At 33.6% G+C, this 20,211-nt stretch overlaps 1 protein-coding gene across 1 annotated transcript; it reads right to left on the bottom strand.

The window, feature by feature from the left end:
• Positions 1 to 12,968: 12,968 nt before the first annotated feature.
• On the bottom strand, positions 12,969 to 13,559 carry LOC148787618 (uncharacterized). The gene has a single exon (XM_088882174.1). The coding sequence runs from the start codon at positions 13,557 to 13,559 to the stop codon at positions 12,969 to 12,971; it is 591 nt and encodes a 196-aa protein (XP_088738300.1).
• Between the last annotated feature and the right edge of the window lie 6,652 nt (positions 13,560 to 20,211).

A 20,211-nucleotide genomic window follows, 5' to 3' on the forward strand; every position in this document is an offset into this window, starting at 1 on the left:
TTTTTATTTTCCTTTAAGTGTCTCCCGGATTCCTTTAAAAAGATTGTCAAGGAATTCTTCCTGAGAAGATTCTTCAAATGGATTTTGAGCTTCCCCAGCGAGACAAGAAAATTTATTTTCCCCATTTTTGCTTGAGGTCTCCATGGGAGAAGCAATTCCCGAAAGATTCCTTTTCAAATCATTTTCCATTTGTTTGAGGTATCCTCAATCATCTGATTTTTAGTGATTACCCCCTTTTTATTTAGAATTCTCTGGGAGATATGCTCAAAAGGATTGGGTGCCTGATTTTCTTCCTTTTCTGCAAGAACTTTATATTCCTGCAATTTTTCCTCCATCTCATTGATGATCTCTTGACCATAGTATTTCTTGGTCTCGGGATCAATTTGCATTAGCTTGTTCCAGAATTTCGAACAAAACCTCCTTTTTATGCAAGGGATCTTCTGTAGTGTAATTCCTACCTCTGGCAGCCATTTCCAGATCCATGGGATAGAGAATTCAGTGAAAAAAATAGAGTGAAGTCATTCCTTCTATCCATTTCCTTGATTTTTCTGCTTGTATTATTTTCGGCGAATAATTTAGCCATTCTGTATAATATTCCTGGAAGATTTCAGGAAGAATAGTAATTGATGGGCCAAAGCTTATCCACCATTGGTATACCCAATTTGGTATCTCTTGTTGAAAAACTAGTGGACAAATTTTGAAAAACCATGTATGTTTCCTTTTATAATTTTCATAGAGGAAAGCCTTATTGAACGCCTCAACATAATCCCAGTAGTTAAATTTTATTGTATTTTTTAACTCTGAGTGAAAGTATTCTTTTTTCCCTAAGGGGTTAATTCCCCATTCAACAGCAGTGATGAATTTTTTAATTACTGCTTTGGAATAATTAAACTCCTTCCCATTGCTAGAAAATGTGTGATTAATTTCAACACTTTGGGTAGCCTTAAGGATATATTCGTAATGTGCCCTAGGCTTATAGGACCCTGCTGGAAAAGATGCTACATTAAGATACCTCTTCATTAGATACCATGGGTCATTTTCCCACCTCAAGTCATCATTTTCAAAGAGTATAATTATCTCGTCGTGTTCGCTAAATTTGTAATTAACCAATTCATCTTCATCTTCCTGCAACATTTTTGCATAAGAGGCTGATGATTCATCAGTCGTTAATTTCTTATGTTCCTTTTTAAATTCAAGGAACTGTTTGAAGAGTTCATTCTCTTCTTCAGGGATGTTATTAAATTTTCCTATTCCTGAAATATTTTCTCTTACTAAGGCTCTATTCCCATGCCTGACAATATCACCGGCTCGGAACCTACCTCCTCTCTGATTAGAGGAGGAATTTCTTCCTCTTCCCCTTTAGGGGAGCATTCCTGAAAAACAAAGATGATTCATTAGCCCGCATAAAGACCAGCAATTTGCTGATGGTATAGCAAATTTGCTATCCAAAGTTGTTTCATACGATTTTCTGCAGTGATATTTGCATCTGGAAATTGTGTGAGAATATCAGAAATTACTTCCTTGACTTTATTAATTCGTTTTCTGATTATTTTTTGAATTCTTTTTAATCTTGTCTTATATTCAATTGGTTCGTCCCAAAATTTCCAATGGTAAATAGGCCAATGAACTCCATCCATAAAATATCTTTCTCCTATGATCATTTCTTCAATCCAACCATTTGGAATTGTTGAGGAAATATTCATTCCTCTAAATATTTCATTATCAAATTCATCCAGATTTATTTCCATCAATATATTCTCTTGAAAGAAAATCAGGGAGACTATTTGTCTCTCCTTTAATATATTCAGTGGAGAAATTAAATGGGGCAAGATGTGCTTGCCATCTAGCAAACATTTGTTTAGAAACATCATGTTTAAAATCTTTATTAAACATAAATTTAGCAGCAGAACAGTATGTCCTAATAGTGAATTCTTGATTAAGTAAATCATCTTGAAATTTTAAAACACATTTAACAATTGCAAGAACTTCTTTAGCAACCGTAGCATAATTTCTTTGGGCTGCTTTCCATTTCCCTGAATGGAATCTAACTAGGAATTCTTGTTTATTTTCATCAATTTGTTTTAGTATTCCTCCAAATCCAATATCAGAGGCATCTGTTTCAATAATTTTCTTCCAATTTGGATTAGCAAGAGTTAAACATGGTAATGATTTTACCTTTTGTTTAATTAACCTAACTGCTCTTGTATGTTCATTAGTCCATTCTGATGGATTCTTCTTAAGCCTATCATACAATATTGTTGTATCTTGGGCAAGGTTCTTATAGTAGGGGGCTATATAATTTAGACTGCCTAGAAATCTTTGTAGTTGAGTTTTGTCAGTAATTTTATCAGGGAATTTATCAGCGAATTCAATACTTTTATTGATGGGTATAATCTCTCCCTTTTCAATATGATGGCCAAGAAATCTGACTTTTGTTTGAAAAATGCTCATTTTTTATTTTGATAAAACCAAACCATTTTGGATAACTAAGGTTTTAAACATTTCTAAATGCTTAAAATGGTCCTCAATACTATTTGAGAACACTAAGATATCATCAATATAAATAATGATAAAATTAGAGAATTGAGTAAAAATATCATTCATAATATTTTGGAATTCTGAAGGAGCATTTTTTAGTCCAAATGGCATAACATTACATTCATAATGTCCAAATGGGACTGTGAATGCTGTTTTGTATCTATCTGATTCATTTATTTGAATTTGCCAATATCCTGATTTCAAGTCAAATTTTGAGAAAATTATTGCCCTATGTAACCTGTCTAACAAGTCCTTTTTATTAGGAATCGGATACCTTATCCATTTTAAGACTTTATTAAGAGGTTTATAGTTTATTACGAGTCTAGGTTTTTCTCTTTCTTTTTCTGCATGTTTGTTAACATAAAATGCAGTACATGACCATGGTGACTTTGAAGATCTAATTAGTTTTCTCTCAATTAAAGAATTAATTTCATTTTTACATAATTCTAAGTATTCACTATTCATTTGGCATGGTCTTGCCTTAGTGGGGATGTTCGCTTCTGAAAATTCATTTTCATAAGGAAGGTTAACAATATATTTTTTTCTATGCCAAAAAGCATTGGGATGTTCATCACATATTTCTAGTTCAAATTTATTTTGGATCATTTTAATCTTCCCTTGTAATTTAGGATTTTTAAGTAATTCATTTATCTGTATTGAATTTATTTCCTCCTTAATAAAGCATATTTGGTTAGTTTTAGATATTATTAAATCTTTTATTTCATTTATAACCCTGTCTATTGGTTGGGTGATGAACTCAAATTTTATTATTTCATTATCATAGGTTCCTATTATGCCCTTTTCATTAATATTTTTTATCGGAAAAATCTTTTTAAGGAAGGGTGTTCCAAGGATAATTTCATTAGTTAAATCTTTTATTAGCAAGAAGCTTGTTGGAATACATTTTTTATTATTACATATGTAAGCTTTTGGAATTTTAAAGCTTATATTTAGTTTTTGGCCATTGGCAGATGATAAAGAGTGGGTCGTTTTTTCAAAATACCTAGTAGGTATAAGGCCTTCTTTAATACAGTTAATATCTGCTCCACTGTCAACAAGAGCCGTAAATGTTTTCCTAAAATTGTTATTTATTAAGAGATCAATTTTGACATTCCATTTTTGACTAGTGACTATTTCTAAAGTGGATAAAAATTCTTCCTCGTATTTTTCTTCTCCTATTTCCCTATTATTATTTCCTTCTTCTATTTCTTTATTCTTACTAATTTCAATCCTTTCAAGTCTGTTTGTAAGAGACTGGTTGTATCCTTTCAATCCTTTCAAGTCTCTTCTTTTAACTTTTAGTGAAGAGATAAAGAATATTAAAAAATACAACCAGTCTCTTACAAACAGACTTGAAAGGATTGAAATTAGTAAGAATAAAGAAATAGAAGAAGAAAATAATAATAGGGAAATATGAGAAGAAAAATACGAGGAAGAATTTTTATCCACTTTAGAAATAGTCACTAGTAAAAAATGAAATGTCAAAATTGATCTCTTAATAAATAACAATTTTAGGAAAACATTTACGGCTCTTGTTGACAGTGGAGCAGATATTAACTGTATTAAAGAAGGCCTTATACCTACTAGGTATTTTGAAAAAACGACCCACTCTTTATCATCTGCCAATGGCCAAAAACTAAATATAAGCTTTAAAATTCCAAAAGCTTACATATGTAATAATAAAAAATGTATTCCAACAAGCTTCTTGCTAATAAAAGATTTAACTAATGAAATTATCCTTGGAACACCCTGCCTTAAAAAGATTTTTCCGATAAAAAATATTAATGAAAAGGGCATAATAGGAACCTATGATAATGAAATAATAAAATTTGAATTCATCACCCAACCAATAGACAGGGTTATAAATGAAATAAAAGATTTAATAATATCTAAAACTAACCAAATATGCTTTATTAAGGAGGAAATAAATTCAATACAGATAAATGAATTACTTAAAAATCCTAAATTACAAGGGAAGATTAAAATGATCCAAAATAAATTTGAACTAGAAATATGTGATGAACATCCCAATGCTTTTTGGCATAGAAAAAAATATATTGTTAACCTTCCTTATGAAAATGAATTTTCAGAAGCGAACATCCCCACTAAGGCAAGACCATGCCAAATGAATAGTGAATACTTAGAATTATGTAAAAATGAAATTAATTCTTTAATTGAGAAAAAACTAATTAGATCTTCAAAGTCACCATGGTCATGTACTGCATTTTATGTTAACAAACATGCAGAAAAAGAAAGAGGAAAACCTAGACTCGTAATAAACTACAAACCTCTTAATAAAGTCTTAAAATGGATAAGGTATCCGATTCCTAATAAAAAGGACTTGTTAGACAGGTTACATAGGGCAATAATTTTCTCAAAATTTGACTTGAAATCAGGATATTGGCAAATTCAAATAAATGAATCAGATAGATACAAAACAGCATTCACAGTCCCATTTGGACATTATGAATGGAATGTTATGCCATTTGGACTAAAAAATGCTCCTTCAGAATTCCAAAATATTATGAATGATATTTTTAATCAATTCTCTAATTTTATCATTGTTTATATTGATGATATCTTAGTGTTCTCAAATAGTATTGAGGACCATTTTAAGCATTTAGAAATGTTTAAAACCTTAGTTATCCAAAAAGGTTTGGTTTTATCAAAATCAAAAATGAGCATTTTTCAAACAAAAGTCAGATTTCTTGGCCATCATATTGAAAAGGGAGAGATTATACCCATCAATAGAAGTATTGAATTCGCTGATAAATTCCCTGATAAAATTACTGACAAAACTCAACTACCAAGATTTCTAGACAGTCTAAATTATATAGCCCCCTACTATAAGAACCTTGCCCAAGATACAGCAATATTGTATGATAGGCTTAAGAAGAATCCATCAGAATGGACTAATGAACATACAAGAGCAGTTAGGTTAATTAAACAAAAGGTAAAATCATTACCATGTTTAACTCTTGCTAATCCAAATTGGAAGAAAATTATTGAAACAGATGCCTCTGATATTGGATTTGGAGGAATACTAAAACAAATTGATGAAAATAAACAAGAATTCCTAGTTAGATTCCATTCAGGGAAATGGAAAGCAGCCCAAAGAAATTATGCTACGGTTGCTAAAGAAGTTCTTGCAATTGTTAAATGTGTTTTAAAATTTCAAGATGATTTACTTAATCAAGGAATTTAGATCAACTAAATAAATGGTCAATTCCTAAAGTAAATCCTAGATTAATTTACAATTTCGGAAGATTTGATTTCTGGAAAACTAAACAGGTAGTAAAAACTACTGAAGAATCTATCACTCTTGATAATGAGGAAAAAGTAATAAAACTTTTGGATTCTATGGATATAAGGCATTACCAAGAAGAATATAAATTTTTACATATTGGTCTTGTTCAAATAGCCTTTAAGCCTCTAACATTAGAAGGTTTACCAGAAAGCTTTTTAGCTGCCCTAAGAGATGCCAGAAATTTAGACTGGAAGAAATCTCTAATAGGAATAATCCAATCTAGTCTAGCCCATGGGCCAGTATTTTTTAATGTTTACCCAAATCTACAGTTATCTATGTCGGATGTTAATATACTTGATGCACTAACGTTAAATGTTAAGACCCATGGATATAATTATACACCTGGATCAGAATTAATATGTATATGTTATAGAATTTACTATAAGCTTCTCCATACACTCAATCCTAATTGTAAGACACAAGATAATAAAACTCTTGAACAAACAGTATTCTTTGAAACAAATTTACAGAATTCAAGAATTAATACTAGGAGACAAATAAAATGGAGCGAAGTAGAGTTTCCAGAACATTGGGTAATTGAGAAGGAGGTCCCCATTAGAAGTAATACTGAAAGAATTTTCTAAAAAAAGGTGGGAACCCTTTAGAAAATGGTTTTTTAAAAATTTCCCTCCTGACAAACAAAATGAGATTTCAAACTAATTCTATAAGGAACTATCTGTATGGAATAAGAAAGTTACCTTTGTTCCATGGTTTATAACCAAATATTCAAAACAATATTTAAATGTGTTAGAGAGAAAATATTTCCTAGAAAATGGGAAAATCCTTAATAATGTCTTTCCCCCTCAACAACCTTTCAAAATGAATTCTAATGAAACTGAGATTAATTTTAAAGCATTTTCCAGATTAATTGAAGATAACACCTTAATAGTTACAATAACAAAAATAAATGAGTTACTAAAGAAGCAAAATTATGCCAACTTATACTTAAATGTTATAGGAGAACAAATTATGGAATTAAATAATAAGATAGATAAGATTATGGAGTGGCAAAAGAATTGGCAAAAGGAAATTAACTCAACTAAAACAATAGTTGAAGAGACAAGAGGAGAAATTATCGCAAGACCCTCAATACAACCACCCCCAGATATTGTAGGTTTTAATTTAAAACCTATAGGAGACCTAGAAAAGCTATTAGATCAGAAATTTAAAACTCTAAAATTAAATACTCTAAATAATGAAGGAGATCCTCAGGATTATGAAGACGAATTTATGGAGGAAATTAACAAAATAGAAAAATTCGCCAGGAAGCCAATGCAAACCAAATTTTATTGTCCTAGGCCAACACCCCAAGATGTCCTTTATGAAGAACAAGAGATAATTGACCAAAATAGTTATAATGGGAAACAAATTTATGAATGGAACATTGATGGATTTACAGAAAGACAAATTTACAATACTATACATAGAATGATGATGTACAGTACTATTTGTAAAGGAAATAATAATTCCGATAAAGCTATTGCTAAAATGATCATAGCTGGATTTACTGGCCAATTAAAGGCATGGTGGGATAATTATCTCAGCCAAACTGATAAAGATGAAATATTAAATACAGTAAAAATTGAAAATAATATCTCAGAAGAGAAAGCAGTTTATATATTAGCCATAAACATAGTTGAGCATTTTACAGGTAGATGGTCAGATAATAGTGAAAATATTCGAACACTTTTACAGAATTTAAAATGTAAAACATTAACTTCATTTAGATGGTACAAAGATGTATTCCTCAGTAGAGTAATGGAACTCCCAGAGTCAAATGATTCTCATTGGAAGTCTAAATTTATAGACGGCCTCCCCCATCTTTTTGCAGAAAGGGTTAGAAATGTCCTAAGAAAAGGAGACCTGCACATAAACTATAATCAATATACGTATGGGAAGTTTATTGGAACCTGCATTCAGGAAGAATTAAATTTATGCAACGAAATTAGATTAAACAAACAAATTAAAAGGCAAAATTTGACAGAGAAAAGCCAATTAGGACAGTTTTGTGCCCAATTTGGGATGGAAATGAAACTATCCGATAAATCAAAAATCTCTAGGAATAGAACTTCGAGGTTTAAGGAAAAAAGGTACAAAAAGAGAAAATTTAGAAAAGAAATAAATAAAGAAAAAGACTTAGCTAGAAAGAATGAATGGAAGGCTAAGAATAATACCACAAAGAAAATAAGAAGATGCTATATTTGTGGAGAAACAGATCATCTTGCTAATAGATGCAGAAACAAAAAAGCTAGAAGGCTGAAAAAGAAAATAAATAATCTTAATTTACAAGAAGAAGAAAAACAAGAAATACTCAATGTAATATTTTCAGAAAAAGAAGAATCCTCTGAATCAGAAGAATCGGAAGAGCAAAATGAACTTAAAAATATCGAAGAGAATTTTGAATATTCATCAACCACTTCTGAATCTGAAGAAAAAGAGCCATCTTGCTCATGTAGGCAAGAAGATAATTCACATCAAGAATTTTATGAATTAATGGCAAAATTTAAAGAAATGGGAAAAATAAATGTTCTCACAGATAATCATATTATTGAATTACTTAGGGAAATAAAGGATCCTGAAGTTAGGGACATTATCCTAAGCAAGATTGATAGTAATAATGCCTCCACATCTGAGCCTATCCCATTTCATGATAGGACTATTAATAAACCCTTTGAACCATATACAATAGCTGAGGTCAAGAAATTACTTAATGAAAAACATTCCATTAAAGATAACCCCTCTACTATAGAGGATCTCAAAATTGAAGTCGAAAAGTTAAAAGAAGAGATAAAGAATATTAAAAAATACAACCAGTCTCTTACAAACAGACTTGAAAGGATTGAAATTAGTAAGAATAAAGAAATAGAAGAAGAAAATAATAATAGGGAAATAGGAGAAGAAAAATACGAGGAATAATTTTTATCCACTTTAGAAATAGTCACTAGTCAAAAATGAAATGTCAAAATTGATCTCTTAATAAATAACAATTTTAGGAAAACATTTACGGCTCTTGTTGACAGTGGAGCAGATATTAACTGTATTAAACAAGGCCTTATACCTACTAGGTATTTTGAAAAAACGACCCACTCTTTATCATCTGCCAATGGCCAAAAACTAAATATAAGCTTTAAAATTCCAAAAGCTTACATATGTAATAATAAAAAATGTATTCCAACAAGCTTCTTGCTAATAAAAGATTTAACTAATGAAATTATCCTTGGAACACCCTTCCTTAAAAAGATTTTTCCGATAAAAAATATTAATGAAAAGGGCATAATAGGAACCTATGATAATGAAATAATAAAATTTGAATTCATCACCCAACCAATAGACAGGGTTATAAATGAAATAAAAGATTTAATAATATCTAAAACTAACCAAATATGCTTTATTAAGGAGGAAATAAATTCAATACAGATAAATGAATTACTTAAAAATCCTAAATTACAAGGGAAGATTAAAATGATCCAAAATAAATTTGAACTAGAAATATGTGATGAACATCCCAATGCTTTTTGGCATAGAAAAAAATATATTGTTAACCTTCCTTATGAAAATGAATTTTCAGAAGCGAACATCCCCACTAAGGCAAGACCATGCCAAATGAATAGTGAATACTTAAAATTATGTAAAAATGAAATTAATTCTTTAATTGAGAAAAAACTAATTAGATCTTCAAAGTCACCATGGTCATGTACTGCATTTTATGTTAACAAACATGCAGAAAAAGAAAGAGGAAAACCTAGACTCGTAATAAACTACAAACCTCTTAATAAAGTCTTAAAATGGATAAGGTATCCGATTCCTAATAAAAAGGACTTGTTAGACAGGTTACATAGGGCAATAATTTTCTCAAAATTTGACTTGAAATCAGGATATTGGCAAATTCAAATAAATGAATCAGATAGATACAAAACAGCATTCACAGTCCCATTTGGACATTATGAATGGAATGTTATGCCATTTGGACTAAAAAATGCTCCTTCAAAATTCCAAAATATTATGAATGATATTTTTAATCAATTCTCTAATTTTATCATTGTTTATATTGATGATATCTTAGTGTTCTCAAATAGTATTGAGGACCATTTTAAGCATTTAGAAATGTTTAAAACCTTAGTTATCCAAAATGGTTTGGTTTTATCAAAATAAAAAATGAGCATTTTTCAAACAAAAGTCAGATTTCTTGGCCATCATATTGAAAAGGGAGAGATTATACCCATCAATAAAAGTATTGAATTCGCTGATAAATTCCCTGATAAAATTACTGACAAAACTCAACTACAAAGATTTCTAGGCAGTCTAAATTATATAGCCCCCTACTATAAGAACCTTGCCCAAGATACAGCAATATTGTATGATAGGCTTAAGAAGAATCCATCAGAATGGACTAATGAACATACAAGAGCAGTTAGGTTAATTAAACAAAAGGTAAAATCATTACCATGTTTAACTCTTGCTAATCCAAATTGGAAGAAAATTATTGAAACAGATGCCTCTGATATTGGATTTGGAGGAATACTAAAACAAATTGATGAAAATAAACAAGAATTCCTAGTTAGATTCCATTCAGGGAAATGGAAAGCAGCCCAAAGAAATTATGCTACGGTTGCTAAAGAAGTTCTTGCAATTGTTAAATGTGTTTTAAAATTTCAAGATGATTTACTTAATCAAGAATTCACTATTAGGACAGATTGTTCTGCTGCTAAATTTATGTTTAATAAAGATTTTAAACATGATGTTTCTAAACAAATGTTTGCTAGATGGCAAGCACATCTTGCCCCATTTAATTTCTCCATTGAATATATTAAAGGAGAGACAAATAGTCTCCCTGATTTCCTTTCAAGAGAATATATTGATGGAAATAAATCTGGATGAATTTGATAATGAAATATTTAGAGGAATGAATATTTCCTCAACAATTCCAAATGGTTGGATTGAAGAAATGATCATAGGAGAAAGATATTTTATGGATGGAGTTCATTGGCCTATTTACCATTGGAAATTGTGGGACGAACCAATTGAATATAAGACAAGATTAAAAAGAATTCAAAAAATAATCAGAAAACAAATTAATAAAGTCAAGGAAGTAATTTCTGATATTCTCACACAATTTCCAGATGCAAATGTCACTGCAGAAAATCGTATGAAACAACTTTGGATAGCAAATTTGCTATACCATCAGCAAATTGCTGGTCTTTATGCGGGCTAATGAATCATCTTTGTTTTTTCAGGAATGCTCCCCCAAAGGGGAAGAGGAAGAAATTCCTCCTCTAATCAGAGAGGAGGTAGGTTCCGAGCCGGTGATATTGTCAGGCATGGGAAATAGAGCCTTAGTAAGAGAAAATATTTCAGGAATAGGAAAATTTAATAACATCCCTGAAGAAGAGAATGAACTCTTCAAACAGTTCCTTGAATTTAAAAAGGAACATAAGAAATTAACGACTGATGAATCATCAGCCTCTTATGCAAAAATGTTGCAGGAAGATGAAGATGAATTGGTTAATTACAAATTTAGCGAACACGACGAGATAATTATACTCCTTGAAAATGATGACTTGAGGTGGGAAAATGACCCATGGTATCTAATGAAGAGGTATCTTAATGTAGCATCTTTTCCAGCAGGGTCCTATAAGCCTAAGGCACATTACGAATATATCCTTAAGGCTACCCAAAGTGTTGAAATTAATCACACATTTTCTAGCAATGGGAAGGAGTTCAATTATTCCAAAGCAGTAATTAAAAAATTCATCACTGCTGTTGAATGGGGAATTAACCCCTTAGGGGAAAAAGAATACTTTCACTCAGAGTTAAAAAATACAATAAAATTTAACTACTGGGATTATGTTGAGGCGTTCAATAAGGCTTTCCTCTATGAAAATTATAAAAGGAAACATACATGGTTTTTCAAAATTTGTCCACTAGTTTTTCAACAAGAGATACCAAATTGGGTATACCAATGGTGGATAAGCTTCGGCCCATCAATTACTATTCTTCCTGAAATCTTCCATGAATATTATACAGAATGGCTAAATTATTCGCCGAAAATAATACAAGCAGAAAAATCAAGGAAATGGATAGAAGGAATGGCTTCACTCTATTTTTTTCACTGAATTCTCTATCCCATGGATCTGGAAATGGCTGCCAGAGGTAGGAATTACCCTACAGAAAATCCCTTGCATAAAAAGGAGGTTTTGTTCGAAATTCTGGAACAAGCTAATGCAAATTGATCCCGAGACCAAGAAATACTATGGTCAAGAGATCATCAATGAGATGGAGGAAAAATTGCAGGAATATAAAGTTCTTGCAGAAAAGGAAGAAAATCAAGCACCCAATCCTTTTGAGCATATCTCCCAGAGAATTCTGAATAAGAAGGGGGTAAGCACTAAAAATCAGATGATTGAGGAATATCTCAAACAAATGGAAAATGATTTGAAAAGGAATCTTTCGGGAATTGCTTCTCCCATGGAGACCTCAAGCAAAAATGGGGAAAATAAATTTTCTTGTCTCGCTGGGGAAGCTCAAAATCCATTTGAAGAATCTTCTCAGGAAGAATTCCTTGACAATCTTTTTAAAGGAATCCGGGAGACACTTAAAGAAAAATAAAAAATGGACATTTCAGAATCATCTGAAGATAAAGAAGATCACAAGCAGTCGGGATCAGAGTCGGAAGGAAGTAGCTTCTCCAGACTCATGAAGAAATGAACTGACAGCATGGCAAGTCAACAAAAATTGACCGAATGACACGTGTCGAAAATGAGAGGACACTTGGCAAAAATGAGAGGACACTTGGCAGATGGAGGCCATGCGGACGTGAAGAATTGATTTCAAGTCCGAACCCACTGGTTATAAATAGAACCTTCTCCCCCCTTTTTCTGTAAGCCCTCGGAAGCCTTCATGTGCTGAAGCTGAGGCATTTCCACTTGTAATTTCTTTCTTTTCCCTTAGTTATAAAAACTTTCCATTTGGCATAAGAAGAAGCCACCTGTAAGTTTTCTTCTTTAAATTTTTGCATTCGTTATTTCCATTCTTTTTTGGGTGAATTGTAAGTTTTCATTCATCCGTAATATTTACAAGGTACTCCGGGCATACCCGGAGAAATACAATGGACCCACACTAAAGTTTAAAGAGCAATTAAACCGTGCGGGAAAAGTGACAAGAGGACCCTATAGACAGTGATCTTCACGGAAATAATAAGGCCCTCGGGATTGGGTACTACACCCTCAAAAATGAATTCGTTACGATGCCGCCAAAGGGTGTAGACTGTGCATGACAAAGCGAGGTGTCGTGCTTTGTTATGAACGGAGGATCCGGTTTTCTCCTTCTTGAGCCATTTCACCGCACTGTGCAAGGTGGACATACGTCGGTTGATCCCAAGCCATACTCGGATATGTGACCAAACGTAGGTGCTAAACGGGCACTCAAAGAAAAGGTGTTTAGCCGATTCTTTGGTGTTGATGCAAAGTGAACATAAGTCCTCCTCATGGAGGAACTCGAGTCTGTCCCGTGTAGCCAATCTGTTGCGCAGACCAAGCCACATGATGAACGAGTACTTCGGCGGGATGAAAGCCTTCCAAATAGCTGCTTTCCAAGGCTGCCTTGCAAGTTTTGGCCTGAAGTACTCATAGGCTTTCGACGTCTGGAGTCCCTTTAGGGTGGACCATCTCGTCATCTGCTCAATCGCTGCCTCTGAAGACCCAAATTCGGTGATCATCCTGTTGCGGATTTCGGCAAGCCGTTGAAGGAGTGGAGAATCCCCCTTTGTTAGCCTAATGCAAGGCTAAGTTGCTGCTGCTGAATTATCCAAGTATAACAGAGATAGCATGGCTATATGTATATATATATATATAAGAGTATTTTTCATTACTGATAAACATAAGGAGAAATTGAGAGAACTTAATGATAAGGCTCTCTGGGTCGTCGGTTTAAATTATGAGTATGAATGAGGTCGACCTTGCCATTTACGTCCTTCCTAATTTTCTTAATTAATAGAAATTGTCCCAAAATATTATAACGAACTCCAATTTAATCCGTTCAAGTTTTATTATATTCCAATTATGACCCATAATTTAGTGGCTAATTAACTAAATTTTACAAAAATTTATCAATTAATCCTACAATTATGTATTATAATATTTGGGGCGTCACAATCTTTGAGCCAACAGGTGGACGAGGTCCTTAAGATCCTTCCCAATCTACACAAGGGCCTTGCGGATCTGAGGGTAGAAATTACAGATCTGAAGAGAAATCAAAGGAAGAACCTTGAGACATCAAAATCCAAACAAGAGCGAATCAGGGACGCACTTGGAACAGTATCTTTTATATACCAGAAGGGGAAGGCCACAAAGATTCCAAAGCCAAAGTCTAGAGAAGATCTGATTATCGCATCTATCATATCTATAAAATAATGGAGGTAACAAGAGCGGATCTATCAGATCTATAAGAATTGGCAAAATCTTTTTCCCAACTCGGGATTGTGGATTTAGTGATTATTCAAACCAATGAAATTACTCCAGCACTAACACTGCCGGAGGAAAGTACATGTTCTAATGATCCTCCACTGGATCAACCGATGAGAGAAAGTGCGGATTTCCACACTAATGCCACTCCAATGTTTGGGGGAACAAGGCTAAAGAAAAATCCAGAAAGAAATCCAAAAAGAGTGCCTGAAAATACACCTTGGGCAAGGACCATGCTCCAGCCCTTACATCCATATGGTGCTATATTGAACCTGGATATTATCGATTTCTGAAATTGATAGACCAATGGGTTGTAGCCATCAAGATAGCAGCAACTACTTTAGAGCTCGACAAGGAAAACTTCATAAAGCTTGTGGAGTTGAGCTTGATAAGATCGGATGGGATAATACCCCAAAAGATACCAAAGCCAATATCCTTGCCGGAGATTCAAAAGGCGCGATAGCAGACCGGCTAGGAATGCTTATCAAGATACACTTCATCGGAGATGGATACTTCGAAGGAAGTAGAGTAGAAAAGGCTAGAGAATATGCACAAGCTCTCTTCAGCCTTGATTAAGAAGTATTTGCGCAGTAGATGAATATATCTATTGGTTCCTCAAGTATTTCTTCCAAAGTGGAGTAGCAACATAGGTAACAGCTCCAATGTTCTTCGCAAAAATATGCAGTCCATGGAGGAAAATATTGATTCAGTCATACAAAGTACCTGAAGGACAGCTAGATTCAGTGGCACAAAAAATATCTTTCCTTAAAGATAAACTGAAGGATTGGTGTTATCGAGCATCCATCTAAAAGAATATGAAAAGACTAAGAGGTAAAATCAAACGAACTCCTCTCTGTTGTGATAACAATAATTTTCCAACTGTTATAGGAGAATCAAGCGAGCCAAGGAAAAGAAGGAAGCAAAGTAGTAACTCCTACCCCAGGACTTCCAAAAACCTTTTCCCGATGGAGATCATGGTGGTCCAAGTCCAAAGCCAGAACATACATATAAATCTAGACAAAGAATAGGACCAACAAGGGCTTCATCCCAAGGATCTAGACGAACAAATGCAAGATCCACCGGAAGAACCCCTACAAGAAGAACTTTCAGACGATCACAAACCCGAGCCAATGAAAGTTTCAAAGACAGCAATTGCTGGACCTGCAGAGCAAAAGGACATATATCCCCCGACTGCCCGCAGAAACGTGGTGAATTGCGAAAATTTGAAGCCACGGATTATATTCTAGATGCAGTTTATTATGGTAATTTGGTACCCATCTACCAATTCGAAGATCTTCCTTCAAACGAAAGCGTACAATACAGACTGATTCGGATGGATCTTCAACCAAGTCAGAATAATTACAACGAGGGAGATAGGCTTCAAACTTTCGAATACCTATCAAGGTTCTTTTACATAATGATGGTGTCAAATAAAATCATAAAAATAATCATGCAACAAAATTCCAACTTCAGCCCATACGATGGATTTAGGATTGGAGGAATTGGGAAAGTCCTGAACCAGATAGGACTGAACCAAAGGAAGCATCACATAATCTACAAAGTAAGTTCAGGTGAGTTTGCTATACCTATGGAACTTATTGGTAATGTGATGGAGATGCACTTAATTCCTAAAGAACAAATTCTTGAAGAATTAAGTAAGCTTAGAGAAGAAGTAGATGTTATTATGAAATAGATCCACAGAGGAACTATTGAAGTAGTAATAAAGCAACTTTTAAGGAAAGAATTGATTCAAAAATAGATTTATCGATAATGGATAGAAGAATCAATAATTTAAGTGATCGTTGTCTTGAAACAATGATAGGAAATCTGTATGCAGGAAAATTGATATTTGACATTAATCCTAGAATTGCATACAACCTAGCAAACCAAGATTTCAGTAGAGTTTTAACCCTTCAACAAGATTTTAAGAGAAAAGATCTAATGAAAGAAGGTAACAGACCATATTTTATAACTTATAAAATAGCTTATGCCCTTTCCAATACGCATCATTTAGATTTGTTTCTTAGGAAGGAGTATATTGAAATTCCTAGAATTTTCAAGGAATTCGCCAAGGTAATGACACCAAATCCTATTAAGATACCTATAATAGGTGGTGTTGATATCATCATAAAAGATCACCCAGTTTTAGATAGAACACTTAGCTCTAGAATTGAGTTCAGTAGCAGGATGTCCTTTTCGAAAGATAGGATTACAGGCTACAATGGAAACGAGAAAGAGTTATTAAAAGCTTTAACTCCTCAAGAGATTAGGGTAGATAACGTAAAACTTAGATGCTCTGAAGGATGGAAGAAATACAAATTATATTTGACATCACTAAGAAAGAATTTTTTTTTCCCTTGTGATGACTTATATAATTTGCAGCAACCTATTGTTGGGAATTATGAAGGTATGTTAGAAATAGCAGGTCATGAAAGTTTAGTCACAGGTGTTGCAGGACGAGAAAACGAGAGTGTGATTTTGGGGTTAAGTTTCCTCGAAGATCATAAACTATGGGGAAGAAAAGATAAGGGAATGGAATTCAATCTTGATGATGTTACCAGAAGGATTGAATGACGAGTCCATTTTCTATATACATATATATAGGTATGTTGTATAATCAATATAAGACAGAGTATTTTGCAGCTTATATTGTTTCAGGATCAGGAATTTGCACGACAAAACCTGGAGTTTTCCCTATTACCCGTTATTGCAGGAAGAGATTTTTCACAAAAAATCCTAATACTCAGTAAAGGAATACGAGAAGTTAAGATCATGATCTAAGGAGCATTTAGATCGCCCTGGTTTAGGGTAAAAACACCTCCTATTTACTTTCATGGTACATGTGTTGATATCTTGTTAGGTAACAATTTCATTCAAATATTTGCAAGATATATGCAAGATAACCAGAGGAATCTGTTAATCTTTACTACTAACTGTGGTAGTGAGATACAAGTGTTGCGAAGAGAAAAGGCAGTTAACATGATAATGTCAATAAATTTTCGCAACAAACGTGGTGATTTTGATGCCAGATTAACCATCCAAAAATACAGGATAAGAGAAAATTTGGTAAGGTCCTTTTGTCTTTCAGGCAATAGGGACTCATAGACAGCGATAGCTTCTATAAGGAATTCGATGAGGAGATTGTGAACCTTAAAAAAACACTAATGGAAATGAAATCACTAGATATTAACGAGGAATGCATGCTTTCTCTTGAGAATGTCAAGAAGCTTATCTAGATGATCTTCAGTAAAAATCCTCTGGTATGGTGGGATAAGAACAAGATCGAAGCTACTCTAAAGCTCAAGGAAGAGTGCAAGTACGAGTACGTTCGATACAATTCTATCTAGATGAACATGGAAGACAAGAAAGATATGTAGATGATTATCAAAGAGCATATCAGTCTTGGACTCATCGAACCTTGAATCTCTACCTACAGCAGCCCTGGTTTTCTGGTAAGGCACCATGGTGAGATTAAGAGAGGTAAACCCAGGTTGGTAATTAACTATCAAGGCATTAATAAGATATTAGAGTTTGATGGTTATTACATTGCTAGTAGAGAACACTTAATTGATTATATTAAAGGGGCAAAAGTGTTTTCAAAATTTGATTGCAATCTAGGTTTTATCAGATTAAGATGGAGAGTGAATAAACAAAAATTACTTCATTCTCCACACCACAGGGACAATATATCTGAAATGTGCTTCCAATGGGTTTAGCACCCCAAATATTTCAAAGAAAAATGGATAATCTTTTTAAAGATTATTTTGAGTTCATGTTTGTCTCTATTAACGACATATTAATTGCATCCAAAAATATGAAAGAACATATTAAATATTTTGAAATATTTTCGAATACATGTCATAAAGAAGGTTTAGTACTTTCTGAAAAGAAACCACTATAGCTGTCAATAAAATTGAATTTCTAGGAATTCTTATTAAAGAAACAAGGATGTTACAGGAGCATATTGTGGAGAAAATCCGCAATTTTCCAGACGTGCTCAAAGACAAGAAGCATTTGCAGAACTTCTTGGAAGTTGTTAATTTTGCAGGTATCTTCATTAAGGATCTTGCAAGATATAGAAAGGATTTCCAATCACTTTTGAAAGAAACGAAGAGTTCAAAGTAGAAATAGGAAGAAATCTACACAAAAAGGGTTCGTGAGCTGAAACAAGTTAGCCTGCCAAAGCTTGCTATACTATAGGACGAGGATGAATTGGTAGTATATACAGATGCCAATGATTAAAGATGGGCAGCAGCGCTCATGAACAAGAAAACTACAAGGGAAGAACCTTGTAGATATACAGGAGGGTTGTTCTTAGAACAACAAGCCAAAGTTTGGAACATCAATAAGAAAGAATTCTTTGCGATTTGGAAGGCTTTTAAAAAATAGCCTTTATTTTTACTTGCTAAAAGAATTTATTTTAAAAGTTGATAATACTAATGTCAAAGCTTTCTTAAAGAATAAATTAGAATAAAAAATAGATGGCAAGCTGAATGCCAATATTATTGTTATAATGTTGTCGTTATAAAATCTCATGAAAACGTTCTTGCAGATTTCCTGACAAGAGATGGAGGCATATGAAGCAAACTCCATCATGTTGAGACTCAAGCACCTTGGGGAAAACCTCGAGGAGCTTGACAGAAAGTTCGGAGAGCTAGCGGTTAATGTCCATGTTGCCGGACAAATCCAAAAAGCTGATCTAGACACTGTCGAGGTTGCAATAAGGAGACCTTATTAGCATCCACCTCGCTACGGAACAACCTATGAGAACCAATTCGGAAAGCGTCACCTTCTGGGATGACTCACGAGTTAAGGGAGCATGACCCAAAACATGCCTCTAGAGTACATGCCTCTAGACCTGCAGTGTCGGATTCAAGTACCGATTGCACAAGGCTATCACCAGACTCTGGTGAAAACGGCAACAATTGAGTCACAGGAAGTGGAAACACCTGATGATTTAAGTCAACCCAGCACCTTTGTGGTTAAAGAGGGAGAGATTAGCCTTAGGCCGATGACAGGCACCTCTAAGGTTAATACTAACGAGTTAATATCTTCTTCTGCTTGGCAGGACTACCAGCGTATGTGGGAAAAATTAATTTTCCGCAAAGGAGTAAACCCAGGCAAGACCATTATAGAAACATCCGAAAAATGTAATAGGGTAAGGATGTTAGAAGGGTCAAAACCAAAAGAAGTTTGAGAATGGTATGATTTTGGAGCTCTTGTTTTAGTTCATACTATGTCACCAAGTTTTTCGAAAATCTCAAAACTTCCGGAGTGGATTAGTGGGGCGGTTTTTTATTCATGAAAAAATAACCCCCACTTAAAGAGATGCGATATTCTGGAGATAAAGTTTGTATTTGTTGCTCCAGAAACGGCAGGAAAGGGGTCTCATCCAACATTTTATTTCATGAAATTGCAGAGGCCAGACATGGTGACTTTCAACAAGATCAAAGCCACCTCAGACGAAGCTCCCCTGGTATCAACCATTACTGAAGACAGCATCTCTACTAAAAAAGCTTGGGGATTATGGGTCTGTCTCACGGAGATGAACAAAGTCAAATATCAGTTTAAAATCTTCTCGAACAAAGTGAATGGATCGTTTTAGTTAAATTTCATGACAGGAAAAAGCACTGAGTTCACAGAAAGCTTATTCGAGAAAGAGAATGTTAATTTGGGAAAATAAGCTGCCAGCGACCGAAGCTACAACAATGAAGACGTGCAATATGTTGCATGTTGGGCAATGACATAACCATTTGTGTCCCTGTTGCGAAAAACAAGAAAAGCCCTGTTCGGGTCACGAAAAACAAACCCGAACCGGACCAAGACAAGGGTAATAGTAGTAGTAGTAGTAGTAGTAATACTAATAAATATAATAATAGTAGTAGTAGTAGTAGTAATACTAATAAA

The sequence above is a fragment of the Sesamum indicum genome, linkage group LG6, assembly GCF_026168435.1.
Source record: "Sesamum indicum cultivar Baizhima isolate 11 linkage group LG6, ASM2616843v1, whole genome shotgun sequence".
In the NCBI taxonomy this organism is placed as follows: Eukaryota; Viridiplantae; Streptophyta; class Magnoliopsida; order Lamiales; family Pedaliaceae; genus Sesamum; species Sesamum indicum.

Coding starts and splice junctions, on each gene's coding strand:
- LOC148787618 (XM_088882174.1), bottom strand. CDS start 13,559: ATGATCACCGAATTTGGGTCTTCAGAGGCAGCGATTGAGCAGATGACG.